This window comes from Drosophila tropicalis, unplaced genomic scaffold, assembly GCF_018151085.1.
Source record: "Drosophila tropicalis isolate 14030-0801.00 unplaced genomic scaffold, ASM1815108v1 contig_845, whole genome shotgun sequence".
NCBI lineage: Eukaryota > Metazoa > Arthropoda > Insecta > Diptera > Drosophilidae > Drosophila > Drosophila tropicalis.
The window spans coordinates 9,411,759-9,434,059 of record NW_027173338.1 but is presented as its reverse complement, the minus strand read 5'-3'; the positions used below and the strand labels follow the sequence as shown (position 1 = coordinate 9,434,059).

Sequence of the window (22,301 nt, the reverse complement as noted above, 5' to 3'; positions counted from 1 at the left end):
CTTTATTCATGGGACTCCCACACATGAAAGTACCCAATTTCTGATGTAACCGTCTTCAAAAGGCATCTTCTGACAAGTTGTTTAATTTATTTGAATGCCAATATAGGAATAAATATGTTATCTATTACCGATGATTGGCCCATGTCCATGTGCATCATCATTGGGTCACTTTAATTTCCAATCCCGTTTCGGACAACTACCGATACGGACTCTTTGGCCGAATAAATTGTTTAGGACCTCCGCCCACTTTTTGGGGACAGTTGGTTTACGGGTTACGGGCTGCTGCTTTCATTCATATACCACTTAGTTTTTGTCTTTTTTACTTGGCGGGCTGTTATCCCTGCCGGATGGCTTAGGTCGGGTCGTTGCCGAACCTAAAAGTAGACACGAAGCTAATGCTATAAAAGGACACCAGCCACTATGGGAGCCTTGGCAGTCTGGGCTGGACTACGCTCGAGCAACAAGTTAAGGCTTAATATTGAATAAATTCGCAAACGACGGGTTTTTTTTTTTTCGTGTTAACAATTTGCCGTAAAGGCTTAACCCTTTTCGGAGACTGGTGCATGTGGTGTACTTTAGTGCGGGTTTCTGTCTATCAAGTCTGCCAAGCGGTGTCAGTTTCAGTGGAAAATAAAACTTTATTGCACTTTATGTCGCGCTCTACTTCCGCTTGCTCAATGAGACCAGGCTTACTGGCACATTCCATCCTTGGATGGAATATGCAAGCCATTCACTTGATCCTTGCAGCCATCGTTTTGGGCTTACTGTGTCAGGATAACCAGAGAGCTGCAACAGCATCGGCAGCAGCAGCAACATCTGCCCGTCGCATATCCGACACGATAAATATTGGATTCCTTGCGGAATACTCGCATTTGCGTGTAAGTACTTGGAACGCCCACCTATTTATGTAAATCAACTACTCGGAAGCCGAGCTATCAGTCTTTGATTTAAGCAACATCAAAACGAGCTTCGACATGAAATAAAATTTAACTTTTTAATTTAATCAAAGTGCCAAAAATATGTTTCGCGACTTCTAAAACCTATTTAAAGTTCGAGCACAAACAAATATCAAATGTCAAAAACATTGACAAATAAATAAAAAATCAAACTTCTGAAATGCCATTTGACAATTTTTCAACTGTTTGAAAGTGAAGAAAACAAATTATTTTTTTTAATGTGCAAGAGAAAAACATATGTACATGTTTATTTGGAATGTTTTTCTAGTCAAAAACCAAAGGGTTAGGGCTAACTCTGACATTGCTAAACTTTAGAGACCCTTGCCAGTTTTTGAAGATGCCAAAATCAATAATTTATTAGCTAAAAATTCGAATTTTCAACAAGGCATAAGATACAAACATAAGCATCCAATTACATGGTATGTTTATATGTCAGCTATAGATACAATAAAGTTTGCAGAATAAAAATTTAATTCATAAAGTTTACCTAGTTTGGTGATAATCGATCCTATAATATATTCAACCGATGTTGATGAAACTGATAGCATTGAAAAGTGTAATGAACTAATATGAGAACTAGAGTTACTCTATGATAATTTTGTTTCCAAAAGTGTATTCTATATTCTTAGTTGAATATTTAAACCCATAAGTTATTAATCTCTATAACAATCGCTATAAAAGAAAACAAAAGTTCTTGACTTAAAATTTTTGACCTCTGATCGATTGGTTCTATAGAAACTGATAGTCGACTGATCCAACTGAAGTTTGTATACAAAAATACTAAACTAAAACCTGCACACATCAGCTCGAAATTCTAAATTGCAATGATCTAGATACATCTACTAAGCCACTCTTTGAATACTATTCGTAAAAGTGATCAAAAAGGCATATAAATTAATCTACCCTTTATGAAAGAGTATAAAAACAAATCAAAATCAAAATATATGCCGTGTCTTGTGATTTTCAATTATTGAGATTGACAATTATCTATCTCATCATGAAGATGTTCTCACATACATAGATATATATTCTGATGCATATATTTAATTGGTTTTCTTACACTTTCGCAAAAGTTTAATTATTACAGGTTCCATTTTGGCACGTGCACACTTAAGTCTTGTTTTAATCTTTAATCCTGCAAGTGCCATTATATTTGTATACATTTTACTCGTAAAATTTATGTACATTTCCCCACGGCAAATGGAATCTTGTAAAATAAACAAAGCGGCAACAATTTAGTGTCAAGATAAGCCACCTATTATCCACCTGTCATGCTTTTCAGGACCAGGACATGGTCGACAGGCTGTGGCTTTTAGGATATGCACTTGATTGGCATCTGATGCCTATTAATAGCTCTAATATAGAAATTTTCATGAAAATCTAATTTGTTTATGGGTTATGAGAAAACTCGTTTAGAATTTTAAAAGTTATCTTTATACCCTGTCAACATTTGTTACAAAAATTGCATCAAAATAACAAACTTTAGAACAATATATGTACATATGTAATATGTTTACATGTTTCTCATAATTTATTAAACATATCAATTTAAAATTTATTCACTTGTTTCCGTTATCCTACCTTACCATTTGCATAGGGCGAAGGGGTATAAGGGGGTCCCTCCTTTTTATCATGACTTACTGCACGGAAGAAGGAACACATGAGCCAAATGCAAAGGACATTGCTGCCATAAATGGTGGACCTTAAAATGGCTCACGAAGGCCAAAAGGAGTCTATTTAAGGAAATCTATGGCCACCTTTTCAAAACTATCCCGCTCTTTTTATGGGCTAACTTAAAGGACTGTCTTTAACACATTTTCTCTAAACAACTTAAGATAAACTCTCTCTCAATTAAACACTCGGTTGTCTCTTTTAGGACTTTCTTTAAATGATATCAAATGTTTTTCTCTGCAGCTTTTTATAGATTTCCTTTTAAACTCTTCGTGACATCAACCTAATTACAAGTTAAAGCCCAATATTAATTACAAAGCCCATAATGATGAGCTTACATCAAAAGGTTAATTATATTTCCATTCTAATTGGGGTTCACATACATTTGAAAGACGATATATAAAACACAAATTTTTTTGCCTAACCCTCGCAACCCTCGCAACCCCCCAAAAACACAGTCAACTGGGTGCGGATTATCAAATAATAGAATACAAACGAATGCATCAAATGAATTGTGGCAAAATGTATAAATGAAAATCATCACAAGAGCCATAACGATGAATTTTATGATTTTGTTGCTCTGGTCAACCAAAAATAAATAAATTAAATGCCATAATGAAAAGTTTTTTCCCCATAGGAAATACTTGAACATTTTTTTGATTCAACACTAATTTAAATTGAGCATTTCTGAAGCACTTCATGCTTTAATATTTGACTGCCACTTGCTATAAAAAAATAGATATATTTTAATGGGTGTGTGTGTTTTTTTTTTATCTCCTCCATTGAGAAATGTTGCCATGGCACTTGTTTTTATAAGCTGTGAGTGAAAAAATTAAAGAGCATTCACAAAGATGTAACATCAACAAAGAATTTTCAAACCAAACCAAACTTGAAATTTTCTTAAATTTTTGCAAACAAACAAAAACAAAACAATAAAATGGTCAAAACTAATTCAAGAGGTAAACGAGTCATCGACTTAAAAGTGTTGAATGAGTAAAATGTCTCAAAAGCCTGTCGACCCCACTTAATCATATGTGAATTATTAGAAATTGTCCCAGAAATGGATACACCTCAAGTGGGAAAATGAGTCCATCATCATACCCGGATGTTTATCAATCAAATAACAGTTAAATAAAGAAGGAAATAAGGTACATAGATAGGCCGGAGACAAAACATTGTTTCCACCGGGCAAACACAAGTTGCTACCCTGCATCCATAGGTAGAAAGGGTATATCGAGATCAATCAAATGTATGCCCAGTATGAAAGAAACTTTGGCTGACCCTAAAAAGAATATTCATATATATTGAAATGTATTTCCGTGTGGGGTACACTATTTGTGTTAGTCTAGCTTCGAAAAAAGTAACATTCCTTCAGAATTCATAAAGTTTCTTAATCTAATTGGCAAAACCAAAATGTATACCAAATTTCATAAAAATCGGATGAATAATGGCTGGAAATGTATAGAAATGTTTTGTGATAAAATTATGTTAAATGTTGATCAAGTTATATAGGTATGTGGCTCTTGTACTTGGTATAGGGTATACGCAAGTCGGTGCGATGACTTACTCACCTAGTTCCACCTTAAAATCTGTACATTTATACAAAAAAGGCTCAGGACTCGTACATATGTCGATTTCATGCGTTTACCCAAGTGTAAGCTGATTAGCTTTTGATTGCAAACTTTTTTGTTGGCAATCCTAGCGAATGAAATTGAATCCTTGTAGTCATCATGTACTTAGCTTTCAGAATTCAAAGCTCATAATATTGGATTTTTTGTCGAAATTTGTTTAGAAATTTCCAAGAAAATGGCCCGCATTATTAGTCATTTGATAGATCCCCTGCTGGCCAGTGTGCATCATTTGTTTCTGGTATTCGCACTACTTGAGTTGAGTCTGCTCCTGTGCGAAGTGCAACCGACCATCAAACTGGAACATATTTCACGTTTTTACCAACGACCCACGGCTCAGTTAAGCTACTCATGGACACCACTAGACTTGGCTTATACGCTGGTGTACTCTGGATTCGCCATGATTGGATTCCTATATGGATATGGCTTGGTTCATTTGCGTTTAAATACGACTGGAATCGTAAGCCATTTATTAATGCGACTTTGTGTGGCCAGCATGGCGATTTGGCAGCGCAGCAGCTTGTTAATGATCCTGCCATGGAGCCTCAAGGGATTTTATGGGATTTGCCAAAATATATGCCAACTTTACGAATACATGTCGAACGAGGCATACTACAATGCCAGACAATTCAATGTGGCTCTGTGGCTTTGCATAATTTATGTCATGGCAGTGCTTTCAGTCACAAGTATTTGCTTCGTCATGGCCCTCAGATTACATCAAAAACTGATGGCGGGTCGTCAAATCGATCGCTATAATCAGGGTATCTATTCATATGCAAGAAGTATTAATCTTTTATTGGGTTTTCAAATGATTGACTTGACAACGTAACCAACTGGCAATGTAATAAAAATCAAATGACTAAAAATGTAATTCAATTTTGTGTGCAAACTTATTCAACAGAAATGCTCAGAAAATCATACTCTAATACATCAATCTACCTACTATATTGCATTATCCACCTCTTTTGAGATAAGCGACAAAATAATTAAATAATATCATAAGTATTTGATGTGGTGGACTGAAAAAGACAAATTTTCATATTTTAAAACGGAAATTCGAAATTCTAGGACCGTCTTTCGATATGCCACACTCTTCTCAATGACCATTAAAGTATTATTCTGAATGTTGTTAGTTTAGCTGTCACCCCGTGCGTATACGTAATGGTTGATGGAACGAATAAAAGAGAGACAACCGATGCTAATTGCGCCTCCACTTTTGGTCTATAAGCAAATATTATAATTATAAGAATAAAGGCACAGTTTAATTATTAGCAAAGGCTAAAAAAATATATACTTTTTTCTTACTTATTTCCCTTTGTAATAGCCTTTGGTGTTATAACACCAAATTGCAAAATTTTGGGCCACATTATAATGGCCTTGGTTCAAATACTATGCCACCCCAAAAACTATTTCATTTCATTTAACATTCAATGCGAACCCAAACATAAAATGTTGGCTTGGCCCTTCAAGGCTCAAGGGACTATGGAGGTTGTGGGGGGGCACTCGTAATTGAAAATATTTGGTTTTGCGTGCTGCGGTTGACAAATTTCGTAGAATGGTTTAAATAAAACGCAAGTGCGAAATAAACACTAGAGTTTTAGAATTATTTCACCATGTGTTTTGGTAAATTTTGGTTTCTTTATGATTTTGGTTAATGCCCAAAAGGTGCATGAATTTCAAGCACTCAAAAAAATAGTGCCCTCCTCTAAATAGTGCCCAAAAGAGTCCAACATTTAACTTTATTCTGAAATATCTTAACAAAAGGAGAATAAGTTTAAAGAGTCCCAAAGGTCTTTAAAGGAGGGTAACTTTTCATTTACCTTAAAAAGTAGTAAAGACATTTTGCTCAGTGTAATTTTGAATTACTATACATATGTTTGTGTGACCACATTAGAACTAATTAGTTGCTATTGAATTTTTACACAGGTAACTCTTGGTGGCTTACCCCTTGCCGTCAAGGATGTTAACAAGAATCCTGACCTTTTGCCGGGCAAAACGTTGTCCTTCAAAAATGTTGATGTAGGTCACAAAATGAGTGCCTATCGTGTGAAACCGTTAAGGTAAAGCAAATCTACAAATATATGTTTATAGCCATAAAATATGCATGTCAAATGGAACTTCTCTTTTGGTCTGATTGTCAATTATAGAATTATGACAGAAATGAGGGATGCGGGAGTGACAGCCTTCATTGGACCTGCCGAGAGCTGTACAACCGAAGCATTGTTGGCCTCAGCCTGGAATATGCCCATGTTGTCGTTTGTAAGTCATATTAATTCATTTTGACAATTTATTTGGCCCTATGGGTTTCATAGTCAGTGATTTGAAATAATTGTGCAAATTATTTTTGAGCCATTTTCACAGAATTGAACGTAGACAAAGTCTAAAATAAAAATCATTTGCATTATGCATAATCAAGAGAAAAACAAAACAAAATAACCCAGAAATAGCTACATCCAAACTAAGCTTAATTTAAGTATGTCTTTAATTCAAATTAAATTTTTATTCTATTTCGCTTAAGAAATGCTCAGACTCAATTGTCTCCAACAAGAGCACGTTTCATACCTTTGCAAGAACACTTGCACCTGCCTCAAAGGTAATTCTTAATATAAATGCATTCAAGTTGACGTTGCTATGCACTCACATACACACACACTCACTCACACACATACATACATACATATATCTGTTTTGGGTTTAGGTTTCCAAGAGTGTCATAAGCCTTCTGAATGCCTTTCATTGGAATAAACTAACAATTGTTGTAAGTTCTAAGCCTATTTGGGGTTCTGATGTGGCACGAGCTATACAGGTAAGATTTGAGAAAATTACTTTTTGTATACCATGTACTTAAATAAGTGATCTGGTATATTACAGTTGACTAAGTGTACAATATTCTTGGTCCGTATAGTAAAGTAGACATGTGAATGTGACAATGTCCGTCTATCTGACGTCTACAATTTTTTCTATATCGCTTTTAAATTTGGTACACAAATGTTTAATGACATTGTCGCTCTGTTTGCCAAATTTCATAAAAATTAACCCAAAAATAGACAAGTTATGAGTTTAAACGTTTTTCACAATGTGATATAAGGAAGAAAAATTGGCCGCAAGAGGCGCCAATAACCTTTATAGTCAATGTTTACCAAATAGAGTCAAATAATTTTGTTTACTAGGTGCATGGTATAACAAAGTCGGCTCAACGACTTATTTACTTTATTATAACTAGACAAAACAAATTATATTTTAAATTCCCTTTAACAGGAGCTAGCTGAATCCAGAAATTTTACTATAAATCACTTCAAATATATATCAGATTATATACCCATTAAGAAGACACTTTCTCAAATTGAAAATATTATCGAAGAAACTTACTCAACGACACGCAGTAAGAATTGGAATAGCTTATAACTTTTTTTTTTGAATCAAAACTTTTACTATTTCAATTAGTATACGTTTTCATTGGTGAACATATTGCAATGGTGGACTTTGTACGCGGTTTGCAAAATCGAAAACTACTCGAAAGCGGTGATTATATTGTCATATCGGTGGATGATGAGATCTACGATTCGAATCGACGTGTTAACATCATGGAACGTAGTGAGTAGCATTCGCCTTGGACCACAATTTGGTCTTGGTCCTTTGATTCTAATGCATGCACCATCTATTCCAGATTATTTAGATCCTTATATTAGAAAAGAAAAGAGCAAATCACTGGATAAAATCTCATTTCGTTCAGTTATAAAAATAAGCATGACATATCCACAAAATCCCCACATTCGGTAATTCTATCTATCTCTTAGTAACATAATTGTACGTGATTTTGTTCGCATTGCTTAACAATTGATTAAATATGTCCAAAATCAGGTACTAACATTTCCTCTTAATCATCATCCCTATAAATTATCGTAGTTTCATTTCACATCATATTCATATCTGAGACTTTGCATGGCAGTTATGTACGAAGGATCGAAATATAAACTCAATTCCCCAAATATGTTTTTCTTTTTTTTTTTTTTTGTATTAAACTTATAGCGACATCTGTAACAAAATAAAAGAGTATGCATTAAAAGCAACTTTCAACTTGCCATATCATCAACGCGTCTACGAAAACATATCGGTAGGTAGTTCCGAAAGCTGAATTCTCCAATTTGAAAGAACAGATTTCAAATCTAAAGAGCCTAAAATCTAAACTTCCTTTCGTTAGGTTCCCATACATGGACTTCATTTATATGATAGTGTAATGATTTATGCTCGAGCAGTTACCGAAGTTCTTAAGAATGGAGGTGACATCTATGATGGAAATCTAATAATGAGGCATATATTCAACAGATCATACCATTCCATACAGGGATTTGATGTAAGTAGTTTGACAAGATTCTATATACATATGTACATATATGTATAATAGCATTATTTTGTACTTCCATGTTTACTACTTCTTAGGTATTCATTTTTTTCATTTCTTAAAAAAAGCTTTTGTATTTTACAATTAGAACATTTTACTTTAAAAATGATTCAAATTATTTATTCATTTATTCATTTATTCAAGTATTTATTTAAAAGTAGTTTAAAATTAGCCCTAAACTTTAACCTTAACTACAGTACTTTATTCAACATGTAATTACGAGAGTTGAGAATACTTAGACCCTCCAATTAAATTATGTACTCCATTAAAAAATATTAGTAATATGACATGAAAATATATTTAGCCCTAAAGTATGCTACACCTGCATTTTTCACCTAATTTGCACACTTAAATATTTCAATTTAAAATTTTAATATTAAAACTAAGTTTTTGCATTGGCATTGCAAGACTTAATAGACTCAATACATAAAGTTTGAACAATTTTAGTAAGTGTCTCACAACACCCTAAAAAAAGTACCAAATATAATTCAATTATTTTTTGACATTAACTGTTAATGATGGAGAATAGTGGCCAGAAATCTAGAAATAAAGATCCTTTATTTGACATTGACATTGTTAATGAACTTCCCAATTTCGCACATCTCTTTGATTAAGGTATTTATTGATTCTAATGGAGATGCCGAGGGTAATTACACAGTAATTACATTGCAAAATGATTTAGGTAGTAGCACTAATCACGGATCCTTGGCCAAAATGTCCATGCTGCCAGTGGGTTATTTTGTTTACAACAAGAATTCTCCTATACCAGTAAGTCAACTACTTGCAAACCTTTGAAACTAGAATTAAATTTTGATCATTTTATGCTTAGGAATTTCGTTACATCAAGAACGATAGACCCATTCAATGGTTAAATGGTCGCCCACCTTTGGCTGAGCCTCTCTGTGGCTTTCATGGTGAATTGTGTCCTCGAAAAAAGCTCGATTGGCGTTACCTGGCCACAGGACCATTATTTGCTTTAGTTCTTATAGTGGCTATTGCTCTATTGGTCAAGTACAGTCAAAGAAATAAGTATATGGTTAACTCTAACTAAGTTATTCGTGTATTTCTCTAAAGGCATTACCGATATGAACAGACACTGGCCGGTCTATTGTGGAAAGTGGACATGAAGGAGGTCACAGTCATAAATCTGGGCGAATATAATAATCCTTCGCATAAGAACATTGTATGATATTTTCGAAGAAAAAAAACAATATTAAAGGTTTACAATTTCTTTTTTTGTAGTTTCAGATATGCCGTCAAAGTATTCTTGTTGTTGGAGAACCCAACAAGAGATCCTTCACTAATATAGGTAAGTCGATTTATTTTAAATGATAGAAAATGCTTGCAGGTTTTTCTTTTAATTAGCACTTTTTCGTGGAAATATTGTGGCAATGAAGAAAATACATAAAAAACATGTGGACATAACACGTTCAATTCGTAAGGAGTTGAAGCTAATGCGAGAGGTAAGATATAGTCAGGTGGGGGATACTATCTATGTATATTATAAGTATGCATTTTAGGTGCGACATGAAAACATCATAAATTTCATTGGGGCCTCTTTGGAGCATGGCTCGGTGATAATTTTCAACACTTACTGTGCCCGGGGCAGCCTGGAGGATGTCCTGGCCAATGAAGATCTTCATTTGGATCATATGTTCATTTCATCGTTAGTTTCCGACATTTTGAAGGGCATGATATATCTACACGATTCAGAGATTATATCACATGGAAATTTACGTTCAAGCAATTGTCTTATCGACTCGCGTTGGGTATGCCAAATATCTGACTTTGGCCTACACGAACTCAAGTCTGGCGAAGAAGAGCCCAACAAGTAAGAAATGTATACTAACAATCTATATTTAAGTGTTGCCAATGTGTATGAAAATTAACTACAGAACTGAATTGGAATTGAAACGTGCTCTTTGTATGGCGCCGGAGCTTTTGAGGGATTCATATCGACCAGCGCGAGGGTCACAGAAAGGTGACGTCTATTCATTTGGAATCCTTCTGTACGAAATGATTGGTCGCAAAGGACCGTGGGGCGACACAACTTACTCAAAAGAGGGTAATTGTTAGTTTCCTTTGCCAAAAATTAAATTGCTAATGTGGAACATTCTATTGTATAGAAATAATCAAATTTGTCAAGTGTCCAGAACTGTTGCAACACGGCATATTTCGTCCAGCTCTAACGCACACTCATTTAAATATACCCGATTATATACGGCAATGTCTGCGTCAATGTTGGGAAGAAGATCCGGAAATACGTCCGGATATAAGACTCGTACGTATGCGCTTAAAGGAGCTTCAAGCTGGACTGTGAGTATATTAGGTTGAACCTGAAAATCCTTTAACAAACTTTGAACTCTCAAATTTCATAGTAAACCAAATATTTTTGATAATATGCTGGCCATAATGGAGAAATATGCTTATAATCTGGAGGGTCTTGTCCAGGAGCGTACGAATCTACTTTATGAAGAGAAAAAGAAAACAGATATGCTCTTGTATCAAATGCTACCCAAGTATATATGCATATATCCTAATTAACTTGGCTTACTAAGTCTAATGAGTAAACAACTTTGCAGAACTGTCGCAGAACTATTGAAACGCGGTGATCCTGTGGAAGCGGAATGCTTTGATTGTGTCACCATTCTATTTAGCGATATTGTCGGGTTTACGCAGTATGTATTACCAAAAACGACAAAACTTATAAAAACACAGTCTATTACCATTTTAACGTAGATACAAAGTAGTATATTTCAGGGCGTTAACACTTTTACTGAATTCCCTTATGTTTTTATACTCTTTTGACTTTTAACTTAATCACTTTTTATTTAGAACTGTGTGGTTAGTTACCAGGGGTTATTATTCTGAGCTTTCTAGCCCGAGGCCCCTCTTTATATAGGACCTGACCTGAAGACAGCTCTCAACATTTGTTTCTAAGGTTACTTAGATGCTCAACATTCCAAGCAACATTCCAAGTGTCCAGGGCAGGTCAATCCATTGGAACTAACTAGTACTTTATTAGGCTTGGGCTTATAAGTCACTTAACCAACACTATCCGACATACATATACATAAAGGAAATCGCAGAAGCAAGGACCCTATTGAATCGAACCGCAAGGGTAGAAAAGAAAACTTACAAATTTTAGCTGTCATGGTCGATTGTCCATTTCTTAATGGCAATATCTATTCTGTTATTAAAGCTAGTTCAAAAACTAAGACAAAACTAACGATCAATTAACGAAGTCCTAAACACAACAGTTTGGAATATAAAACATAAAGCCAAGTGGACAAAATGTCTTTAAAACAATAAAAATTGTCCCTGTTGGATAATGCCTCAAAGTAACTCACAAAGCAACAGACATTCTTTATTTCCTATTTCACTTAGTCCTTAAATTTGAAAAATTCACTAAAATTATCCTTTTGCAAGTTAAAATTTCAAAATTATATGCTCAATGCCCTTTAAACTGGGACGATTTTTTATGAAATGCAACTTTGACTGTTAAAACTTGGCTCTAAGAACTTGTGTTGAAAATTCTTACTTTTAAATTAATTATTTGTATTTTTATATTATAATTTTCAAGTCTTTGTACCACAAGCACACCATTTGAGGTTGTGGAAATGCTAAATGATTTGTACACTTGTTGCGACTCCATCATATCCAATTATGATGTGTATAAGGTAGGAAAATGTAAGGACCTACCATGTGATATATAATATAGAATATATTTTCCAGGTTGAAACAATCGGCGATGCATACATGGTGGTGTCAGGATTGCCCCTGCACAATGGAAATCGTCATGCTGGTGAAATTGCATCCCTTGCCCTACATTTACTAGAGCATGTGGGAAATTTGAAGATTCAACATAAGCCAACTGAGACCATGAAAATTCGCATTGGCATACATTCTGGACCATGTGCAGCTGGTGTTGTAGGCCAGAAGGTAAATAGGAGAATACATTTTCATTCTCATTCTCATTTTTTCGAAAAAACAGATGCCAAGATATTGCCTATTTGGTGACACTGTGAACACTGCCTCCAGAATGGAAAGTACTAGTCAATCGATGAAAATTCACATCTCAGAAGAAACCTATCAACTTCTTGTTACCATTGGCGGTTATGCTTGCATTGAACGTGGACTGACTAACATTAAGGTGATTCTATTTCTATTGAGAAGGTTTTTGCCTAAATAACTTGGCCCATTGATTTACAGGGTAAGGGGGATATGCGAACTTATTGGCTGACCAATCGTACCCAGTCCGAACTAGCTCCCGATCTAATAAGCACTGTGGATACATTGGATACCCATTGTTCGATGACCATGTCGATGATGTCGCAGTTTCGCAACACGGGCTCCTGCAATTGTGCCACAAAGTGTTTATACAGTCGACGATCCGATGATAATGTAACCAATTCCCATGAGCCACAGTCTCTGCAACAAATGACCGCCCCCACACAGATTAATTGCAATCAGTTGTGTGTTTGCCGCTTAAATGGAAGTCAAGCTCTAAGCAGCCGCAGTCCTCGTTCTGCACCGAGCATTACATTTCGTCTTTAAGCCAAAGAACAATTGACTCTTAGATCAATTAAAGGGATTATACCACATAAGGTTGTATTTATCTAGCAATAAGGATTATGTATGTATGTGTGTGTGTGAGTGTACATTTTTGGATATTCTACCCAATTAAAGCCAAGCCAAGTCTTCATTATTGAATGGTAAAGTTATCCTTTAAAGATTGCCAGCATTCATAGTATTCGGCATCTAATTTCTGGCAGGTTTCCTCTCCCCACTTGGTTACGGCCAAGCTAAGCGATGACTCGAACATAAATGCCTGAAAACTCAATTTTCAGTTACTAGATACTTGGGATTATTATAGATCTTGTCATACCTGAGTTCCCTCAGCAATACGTTCAGGTATCAACTTCGCCTTGGAGGCACCCTCAAAGCATTTGACGTCTGGACCATGTGGAGTCATCATCGAATGAAGCGTAGCACCGCCAGCAGCGAATCCATCTTCTTTTGCCTCATAGCGTCCCAAAATGAGGCCCATAAACTCGCTCATACAATTTCCTTTAAGAGTAAAAATTAAGCTTTGTGATAAATTTAAAATTCAAGAGATTTACGTGAAAATTTAATTTAATTTAACATTTAGTAAAGCCATTATTTCTGATGATTAAGTAAGAAAGAACAAAGAACAACTTATTGGATAGTCGACGGAGAAAAAGTACTTCGAATTCTCTAATTGCTTATCAAAGTTTTTGATTTTAATACCCTTTTACAACACTTATTAAAATATACAATCTACTTCACTTTTAGATAGAAACATAGTTGTTTCGTAGTCTAATGATATATTTTATTAAAATAGATAAGAATTTTAATGAAGGAGAAACAATGAAGATTGGACAATGACGATCAGAAAAAAGGATGTTCTAAAAGTGTTTTAAAAAGCGTTTGTAAACAATATTTCATCGTTTTACAATACTAAAAAAGTTGTGGTTTAAGTTCCAAGGCCAACGATCACACAAAATGATCAATAGATATTATATTAAATTAAATGGTAAATAAGTTTTCACTCACTATGATAATATGGAGGACGGAATGTGTGCTCTTGAACAGACCATCTTGGTGGAAATATCACGAAATCGGCTATGGCTGTGCCAGGACGTAAACTTGGACACGTGAGGACAGTAAATATACTTGGATCACAGTGATCAAAGCTAACGGAATTAATAACCAGAAATTTACTTAGATCATATTTATACGGCACATAATTGCCATGCCATGCAACAACATCGAACACGGAATGATTCTGTTTGGCCACAAACAAGCCCCCTTGATATTTCGAAATCACATTAAATTCTGAAATTGAGAAAGGAATTAATAACGTTAAAAAAAAGCTGCGCAAGAATGTAAAATTTTGGTTTTAGCTGTCAGAAACAAAGTCTTTTATTGCATGTTGCATACTTTAGGGAGGATAAAGGAAGACATATTATAGCTGATCTTACCTTCAACTTGCTTATCATTGAACCAAGCCACAGGAGTTAGAAAATCTCTTGGATTAGCCAAACCATTTGCACCAATTGGACCCAAATCGGGTAGACGAAAATGGCCATCATATACTTCAAGTATATAACCCCTAAGATGAAATTTAAATAGATTAAAATACTTCACTTGTATTCAATCTAACAATAAGCTAACCTGCTGACTGAGTCCACTCCAACAGCAAAGCGTATTCCTTGAGGAATGACGCAAATTTCATTGGGGGCCACTGTCATTTTGCCCAGCTCAGTCGTTATGTCGAGGACTCCTTGCTGAGGTACAATCAGGAAATCACCATCGCTATTATAGAAAGCCGAATTCTCCATAGACACATTGCATAGATAGACATGAATGGCTAGTCCATGGCGCACACGAGGATCACCAGCGCCACAAATGGTGTGCAATCCTTGAACAAAGTCCACACGCTCATCCCTCTTTGTGGGTAGATCAAATGGTTTCCAACGCATCTAAATCAATGTTAGAAGTCGTAAGAGGACTCTGAAATCTTTTTACTGGGACTCATTGGCTTACCTGATTAGGATTTGGTGGCTGTTCATTCCAATTCTGAGTAAAGTATTCGGCTCCAATGAATGGTTTAAATGGCTGATGGACCGCCGATGGCAGTCTTCTGTATAGCCAAGTTCTTTGATTTTCAGTTCGTGGTGCTGTAAAGGCACTACCAGAAAGTTGCTCAGCATACAGCTTGTAAGGGCAGATTTGTGGCGAGTTTTGTCCAATCGGCAGGGAGTTGGGGCATCGTTCATCTTCAGATGAAAAATGCGAGCCGAATCCCGACAAATACTGAAAGACCAAGAAAATTGGAGAAACAGTTTATGCAAATGCTTTTCATTCAACTTTTAATGCAAAACACATTAGTTTGTTGTTTGTCCCGAGTTTCTAATCGAGGCAAATTTCCAGTGTACCAGATTTCTGTTTTTGTTTTAATTATTTTTCATTCAAAACCTTCTAATCTATCCCTTATAGACTTTCAAAACGTTAGTCATATATCCTATTGATCCTTAGGAATTTATTGAAAGAAGTTTTCTGGGTAAGAATTGGAGTTAGAAGAATTGCCAATATTATATCAACTGGTGACACGGTTAAATGGTAGAAAATTGTTTCCCAACCATTTTAAATTTTTAGATTTGAATACATTTTTTTAAGTCGGTGAATAGTCTAGATTAGACTCTAGAAAACTGAACATCTTTATATAGTCTCAAGCCGAAATATCTTCGTCTTCACTATTACTACAAGAAAAACAAACAATTTCAATATCCATCATTCAAAGGGCCCAAGAAGAACCAAGAAGCAAATAGAACAAACTTTTTGCCTTCTGTCTGTCTGTCTATATTTGGCACATTTATAATTCGTTAGAATGTATTTTAAATTTATAGAATAGAAAGGCAAAAGAAGTTTATAAATTTGCACCTCCTAATCATGGGCTATATATTCACAGAGTCCTTGATTCATTTATTTACACTTTTACTTTAATATGCATATTAAAATACACATATCGTTGATCTCCACGTTTCATATTTAAATGGGTCATATCAAATATCATGATTTTCAGAAACAGAAACTTATTTTGTCACGGTTTATCACACACGATTTGTGAGTTTGAATAAACATTTTAAAATTTACACAAAACTTTATTCTGTAGATTATGGAAAGTACTTAAGGACACGAATTATCCAAAAATTGGTTTAAAATTTAGAATTCGTTGTTTTTTTTTATTAATCCGCAATCAAATGAAACTGGTTCACCAATTTGAATTCTTTACCTTGTACTCTGACATTTCTAGTCAAGTGTCACTGTTAGTCTAAAGCTGCTGGGCCAAAGAACGCCTCTATTTATATGAGAGGCGATCTATCCTAGCCACCTGTTTTCCAGCCCCCCAATTCTAGATGTTTTGAATACTTGCCGGTCACTAAACTAGTCGATAGAAAGCCGGTCTCTGAAGCGTTGAATATGCCCTGCCTCCCAGGTTGTTGTTTATGCGTACCTCGAATCGAAAGATTGTTTTGATTTTTCGTGTTTGTGTGGAATCTGTTTTGATAATTTGCATAGCCGATTTTCTGGTTTATATCTCAATTTTATTGAAAATAATCGTAGTTTACCCCCGTGTGTATATATATCCAGATGGCAACAGTTGTGGTATGATTGATAAATTTTTTGTAAACTAAATAACTAGTTTATTTTTATTGCGACAAAGATGTGAAATTAATGCTGCGTACATACAAATATGTATATATATATATATATCGATTCTTAAAGTACTTTTGTGCAGTTTATTAAATCTAGATAATTTCTTAGAAAATAATACGTTTAAGGATATAAAGCGCACATGAGTAAAAGTCCAGTTTCACTCCTAGGATTAGCAAATTGTTCTGTGGCGTTTAGGAGAATATATAATCCGGTGTGTATGATAAACCATTACTGGATTAAAGTGAAGACATTTGAAAATTTCTTTTTTGCAGTTCGAAATGTTTCCCCGCGTACTTATATACTTTTTTGTGTATATATATGTATATTCGAAATATATAAAACTGAATGTTAACGAAAAACTACACACACACAAACACTGCAATGCAATCTCTATTAGAAAGTACTTAGAATAGAATACTTAAATTAAGAGTCCAAGTCAAGATTTGTAGTTTTTGTTTTTGTTGTTGTTGCTGTTGTTATTGTTGGTGGTTGATTACTATCTCTAATATCTTAACACAAAAAGTCTCATCGACTTAACGAATGAAAGTTATGTTATTTGTGGCATAGAAGGCTACTCCTGCAGTCGCTTGCGTTCTCTAATCATGCGATAAATTAAGTATATCATCGCCTATGCTATTTTTGGGCATCTTAGCCGGCGGCGGTGCTGCCAAATCAGCAACGGATGCAAACTCCATACGTTTCTTTGGCATTCCAGGGCCAAGAAGTGCACCTGGAGGCGCCAATTCACCATACAAGCGGCTCAAATCGGGTGACGGTCGCCGGTGTGACGATCCGCTGCTGCCATCGGAGGGTGAAGGTGATGGCGTATTAGAGGGCACACTTGATATGGCCAAATCGACGGCACTAAAATTATATTTGCCTGCTCCGCCAGAGTTTGAATTGCCTCCGCCTCCTCCGCCGCCGCCTCCACTGCTAGCTGACTTGGTTGGCGTTAGTCGCTCCAAAGCGGGGGATGCCGATGATTCTCTGGTACGCGCCGATGAGGGCGTTGTCGATTTTGGTGGCTTCATCATCATGGCTGATAGTGAATCCTGTTGTATTTTGAACAGCGCCGACGGTGTCATAAACATATTATTTGCAGCTAGAGTTGTCTTTGAAAGTGGATCGGGAATCCCATATTTGCCATGCTGATGTTGTTGCTGGAAAAATGCGGCATAGTCTTGGATTTTCTCTTGGGCCAACGCATTATAGTAGGCAGCCGGATTGGCCAGCGACGAGGGTGATGCTAAACCAGTTGCTTGACCGCCGACACCAGACCCACCACCTGAAGCAGGTGATTTTTGTGAGCTGGCCACTGCAGCGGCAGCGGCCGCAGCTGCAGCTCCCGATGGTGTGGCAAACAAGGCATCTAAATCCGCCGCTGCTTTATTCTGACGATACAACAAGGCTTTTATTTCGGTATCTTGCTTTTCAAGCTGCAGCAATTGATTAAGCATGTCGCTTTGAATGTCCTTTTGTTTCTGTTTCGAGCTGCCGCCGACGCCTCCGCCGCCAATGCCCGCTCCAGTGGCTAATAAGGCGGACAATTCATTGTGACCACCACCGGCCATGTGTTTATTGGATGAGGCCATTGCTGCAGCAAATTGATTATTGGGATCAAACAGTTTGGTGTAAGTCTGCAAGAGAGCTGTATAATCGGCAGCTGATTGTTGTTGCTGCTGCTGTTGCTGTTGCTTCTTGGAGCTACCGCTGCTTGACGAGGTGGAGCTACTTGCCACTGGTGTTGGAGGTATGGAAGCAGCTGCAACTGCTGCCATTTGTTGCTGCAAGAACACATTAAGATCTGTGTTTTGCTTACTCTGCTGTTGCATATAGGAATCGTAGCCGAGTAGCTTGGACGCTTGTATTAAATTATTATAGTCGGCACTCAGTGCAGCTGCTGCCGCCGATGCAGATGACTGGCCAGATGATTTCAGGGACTTTCCAGATCCCGATGACGATGAGTTCGATGTTGCCTGATTAGTGGACGTTGGCACATTCGGTCCAAGACCTACACCAGCCCCCGTAAGATAACTGTAGTCGGTGGAACCAAAACCCAAGGTGCCCAAAGTTGTGGCACCCAAAGCCTCGGCCTGTTGTAGCAATAGAGCGGCATATTCCGGGGATCGTATAAGTTCACTCATTTTTAGTGGATCATTCTTTAGTTCATCCAGTTCTTTCATTAGTTTTGTCTTGTACGAATTGGAAGATGAACTCGAATTCGAAGACGATGACGAGGATGATGATGATTTGGAATTCCGTTCCGATTTCGATTTACTTGGATTGCTGTGGCTATTATTGTTATTATTGCTACCACCAGCCACGGAAGTCGCAGTTAGCGGCATATTGAAACTGTTCGAATAGGCAGCGACAGCAGCAGCCACATTCGGATCGCTTAAATTACCCAGCGTTGCGGCAGTCGGTACAGTATTGCCACCACCAACACCATGACCAGACTGCTGTTTAGGTCCTCCCACTTTGGCAGCAGCTGCGGCCAATTGATTAAGTGACGAGCTGCCATAATCCTTGCGTTGCTGTTGAAACAGAGCAGACAGATCGGCCTGTAGAAAATTCGGTGGCAATTGTCCTGCCAATTGGGCCAAACTGGCAGCCATCAAATCATTGGCTGTGGGGAGGCAAGCCGCTGCCGTTGGAACTATGCCAAGTCCCGTGGCTGTTGGTGTTATGCTCGGACTGTTACGGGCAATATCGCTGACACTGAATTTACCCGGACTGGGGGCAGGCGAGATTCGTGTGCGAGATGTGGATGTGTGCGAAGAGGTATCCGATTTAGCTGGCGACGGTGAAGCTCGAACCGGCACCTCGAATTTGGCAGGGCTGGCTGAGTTCGATTGTATGGTTATGGGGCTATCCCGGGGCGAGGAAGTTAGTGTGGTTGTGGGTACGACAGTTACTGTACCGCCGCCACCGCCACACACTGGTTGGCCTGGCGTCTGTGGGGGCAAAAGTTGACCACCGGCGGCGGCTACTGTTGCAGTTGGGGGATGAAGATTTGGCAATACAGTTGGATGATTCGTGGGATTTGGAGTCGCAAGCGGTGAAAGCATTCGCACTGGATTCATATTGAGACCAGAAGGCATACAAAGTTGTTCCTGCAGCGACATTACTTTTAGCTCACTGGCTTTTTGTTCAGCCTGAAGATCTGAAGACTCCTCTTCCAACTTTCGCGCTGCATCATCCATCATGTTAACACCCAGGCACAGTTCTTCTTTGGCCATTTCGAGTTTAACATCACCAACGCTCGCATCGCCAAGGGTTGGCGGTGGAGGCAGCTGCTGATCCTCTACTTTCACCAGCAACTCATCGTCATTATCGATAATTTTTATAGTCTTGGGTGGAATGAAATCGTCCTCCTGCTCACAATCCAGTACAGCGCATATCCAATTCCAAAGAGCCTTATCACTTTGTTTGGATGGAAACTTTGGGTACAAAGTGTTTTTCAATTTCTCATTGTACGTGACATCGTTATTGTAAATATTGCGAAATTTCACAATTTCGCCACGATATTGAGTATAGTAATCGACACATAATTGTATTTCGGTGCGCACATCTTCGGGAATTTCCTTGTCGGGTAAAACAGAATACTGCATCAACATCGGTCGGCCATATTCTACAGATTGCTTATTCTCATTGGGCGGAACAATCCAAATGCACTTGATAACCGATTCCAATGTTGGATTCTCATCATAATAGGGAGCTAATCGAAATAGAATTAGTCAAGTATAATAAAAATTATATTTTGTTTCTTCCTTGACTTACACAAAATGAGTGAAACACATGGCGTATACGTAAGATCACTAACGCCACGCATGCGTATCTGATAATCCAATTGCGAGTCACAATCTCGCAGTGTAGGCTCTGCCTGGAATTTGGGATGCGAATGATACCAACCAACTAATAAAAGTTGATCCTGTATCATCGCTTTTTGTATCTCACGCTCCACTTCCCCGGCACGTTTACGATCGAAACGGGTATTCCGACATGGATATGTCTTTGTGATTGTGAGTGCTATAATTATTTAAGAACAACAAAAGAAAATGACAAATTTAGTTAACTTGTTTACTTAAAATAAATTTCCATTAACCGAGCCGGACTCACTATGTGTGTTCATGTCCCAGGTGCCACCCAAATAGCCGCACACTTCACGCATTGTCAAATGGCTATGGAAATCCGCCAATAAAAGTGCCGACGAGGTGACAGTAATTAGGAATGGTTGAAGTTTACCAACCGAAGTAAAGGGCACTGCCTCAATGAGCATATTGGCATCGCTGCAAAAATGCATAAAGTAATTAAGACTCCTTTAGGTAGGACGAATCAACTTACTGAATAACATTACGATTGGGTATAGTATTATGGGCAAAAACTGCACGTTTTACTATAGGCTCTGGTGAATCTGTTTTTCGATCAGCATCTAAAATGGATAAATTTGTATTAAAAAAAGGTTTGAATTTTACACAGGTGTTTATGCAACTTACCAGGATCACCATTCTCGGGCGAGGATTCTTTTTGCATGGCGCATTTACGCAAATATGAATTTTTGTACGCATCCAATTTTTTGCCTTTATACTTGACCGACGCCCAACCGCAGCCGCTTTTCTTTTCGGGATTAATGATACGCTTACAGTGCATTGCCCATGCACTGGGCGTTAGAAATATGGTTTCAGTCTCTTGGGATTTAATTTTACCATCAGACAGTAGATCGCCTACAAATTTTTGACCCAAGTATTCAATGGTCATTAGCGATTTACCAGGCTGTAGAACATTTGCAGCCATTAGGGTTTGCAATGTAACCGTACGTCCAGTGCCATTAAATCCTTCGTAGTTATCCTTTGCCTGCATATAATGAAAATGCATATATTACATATACACACATACATACATACATATGCATATATAAGCCGCATCACTTGCTTACCTCGTCGTCATTGTCTTCGTTGTAATTATCATCATCGGGTGCATCACTGTCCACATCTTTCTCACACAAACTATCCTCGGGGGCTAAGGTACCTGCACCTGTTTCGATAGCCGGCGTTGGCTCATCCACCTCCGTGGGCTCAGCTTCTCCGCCACCATCGCCATCCAAATCGTTTGTGTTTGTTGTCGGCTGCCTCCCCTCACCGTCAGCGCCATCGCCATCGGTGCTGCGGTTATCACTGGTCTCGTCCAATATATCTCCATCAGGCAATGAACCATTCTCCATGCCGTTTTCCATACGTTTCTTGTCTACGCTTGGCAACTTTTCAAACAAACAAAAAGGTTTACAATTTTTTGCACTCTTATTCGTAGCCGCAGCCGCCGCAGAATTTATGTATGTGGTAAGTGATGCCAGAAGCGAGATAATTCGCTAGAGTTGCCAGACTTCATCAATTTACCGCCAGA

The 22,301-nt window shown here is 37.4% G+C and overlaps 4 protein-coding genes across 4 annotated transcripts; 2 read left to right on the top strand and 2 right to left on the bottom strand.

Annotated features, from left to right (window-relative positions):
• The first annotated feature begins 453 nt into the window (after positions 1 to 453).
• On the top strand, positions 454 to 13,377 carry Gyc32E (Guanylyl cyclase at 32E). Its single transcript, XM_068294631.1, has 23 exons — positions 454 to 878; positions 6,182 to 6,315; positions 6,403 to 6,514; positions 6,774 to 6,848; positions 6,954 to 7,061; positions 7,514 to 7,637; positions 7,700 to 7,853; positions 8,285 to 8,369; positions 8,457 to 8,609; positions 9,273 to 9,425; positions 9,487 to 9,668; positions 9,732 to 9,840; positions 9,900 to 9,966; positions 10,023 to 10,120; positions 10,178 to 10,488; positions 10,553 to 10,722; positions 10,784 to 10,973; positions 11,036 to 11,176; positions 11,240 to 11,335; positions 12,241 to 12,337; positions 12,393 to 12,599; positions 12,652 to 12,810; positions 12,870 to 13,377. The coding sequence occupies exons 1-23, from the start codon at positions 564 to 566 to the stop codon at positions 13,212 to 13,214; spliced, it is 3,585 nt and encodes a 1,194-aa protein (XP_068150732.1). The 5' UTR covers positions 454 to 563; the 3' UTR covers positions 13,215 to 13,377.
• LOC137581386 (uncharacterized) lies at positions 4,380 to 5,126 on the top strand. The gene has a single exon (XM_068295611.1). It carries the CDS (start codon positions 4,434 to 4,436, stop codon positions 5,082 to 5,084), a length of 651 nt encoding a protein of 216 aa, XP_068151712.1. The 5' UTR covers positions 4,380 to 4,433; the 3' UTR covers positions 5,085 to 5,126.
• Positions 13,243 to 16,508, bottom strand: hgo (homogentisate 1,2-dioxygenase). Its single transcript, XM_068294630.1, has 7 exons — positions 16,477 to 16,508; positions 15,228 to 15,497; positions 14,856 to 15,163; positions 14,663 to 14,793; positions 14,235 to 14,516; positions 13,546 to 13,727; positions 13,243 to 13,488 (listed from the first exon to the last, which is right to left on the bottom strand). Exons 1-7 carry the CDS (start codon positions 16,489 to 16,491, stop codon positions 13,363 to 13,365), a joined length of 1,314 nt encoding a protein of 437 aa, XP_068150731.1. The 5' UTR covers positions 16,492 to 16,508; the 3' UTR covers positions 13,243 to 13,362.
• Positions 16,509 to 17,344: 836 nt separating this feature from the next.
• Positions 17,345 to 22,258, bottom strand: LOC137581544 (MPN domain-containing protein CG4751). Its single transcript, XM_068295833.1, has 6 exons — positions 21,838 to 22,258; positions 21,398 to 21,755; positions 21,246 to 21,333; positions 21,021 to 21,190; positions 20,682 to 20,930; positions 17,345 to 20,619 (listed from the first exon to the last, which is right to left on the bottom strand). The coding sequence occupies exons 1-6, from the start codon at positions 22,132 to 22,134 to the stop codon at positions 17,498 to 17,500; spliced, it is 4,284 nt and encodes a 1,427-aa protein (XP_068151934.1). The 5' UTR covers positions 22,135 to 22,258; the 3' UTR covers positions 17,345 to 17,497.
• Between the last annotated feature and the right edge of the window lie 43 nt (positions 22,259 to 22,301).

Coding starts and splice junctions, on each gene's coding strand:
- Gyc32E (XM_068294631.1), top strand. CDS start 564: ATGTGGTGTACTTTAGTGCGGGTTTCTGTCTATCAAGTCTGCCAAGCG. Junction 8,370..8,456: donor GCGTCTACGAAAACATATCG/GTAGGTAGTTCC, acceptor TCCTTTCGTTAG/GTTCCCATACATGGACTTCA. Junction 11,336..12,240: donor GATATTGTCGGGTTTACGCA/GTATGTATTACC, acceptor ATAATTTTCAAG/TCTTTGTACCACAAGCACAC.
- LOC137581386 (XM_068295611.1), top strand. CDS start 4,434: ATGGCCCGCATTATTAGTCATTTGATAGATCCCCTGCTGGCCAGTGTG.
- hgo (XM_068294630.1), bottom strand. Junction 14,794..14,855: donor GGAGTGGACTCAGTCAGCAG/GTTAGCTTATTG, acceptor ATTTCATCTTAG/GGGTTATATACTTGAAGTAT. Junction 13,728..14,234: donor CCGTCCTCCATATTATCATA/GTGAGTGAAAAC, acceptor TTACTCTTAAAG/GAAATTGTATGAGCGAGTTT.
- LOC137581544 (XM_068295833.1), bottom strand. CDS start 22,134: ATGGAAAACGGCATGGAGAATGGTTCATTGCCTGATGGAGATATATTG. Junction 21,191..21,245: donor CCCAATCGTAATGTTATTCA/GTAAGTTGATTC, acceptor GCATTTTTGCAG/CGATGCCAATATGCTCATTG. Junction 20,620..20,681: donor ATGTGTTTCACTCATTTTGT/GTAAGTCAAGGA, acceptor TATTTCGATTAG/CTCCCTATTATGATGAGAAT.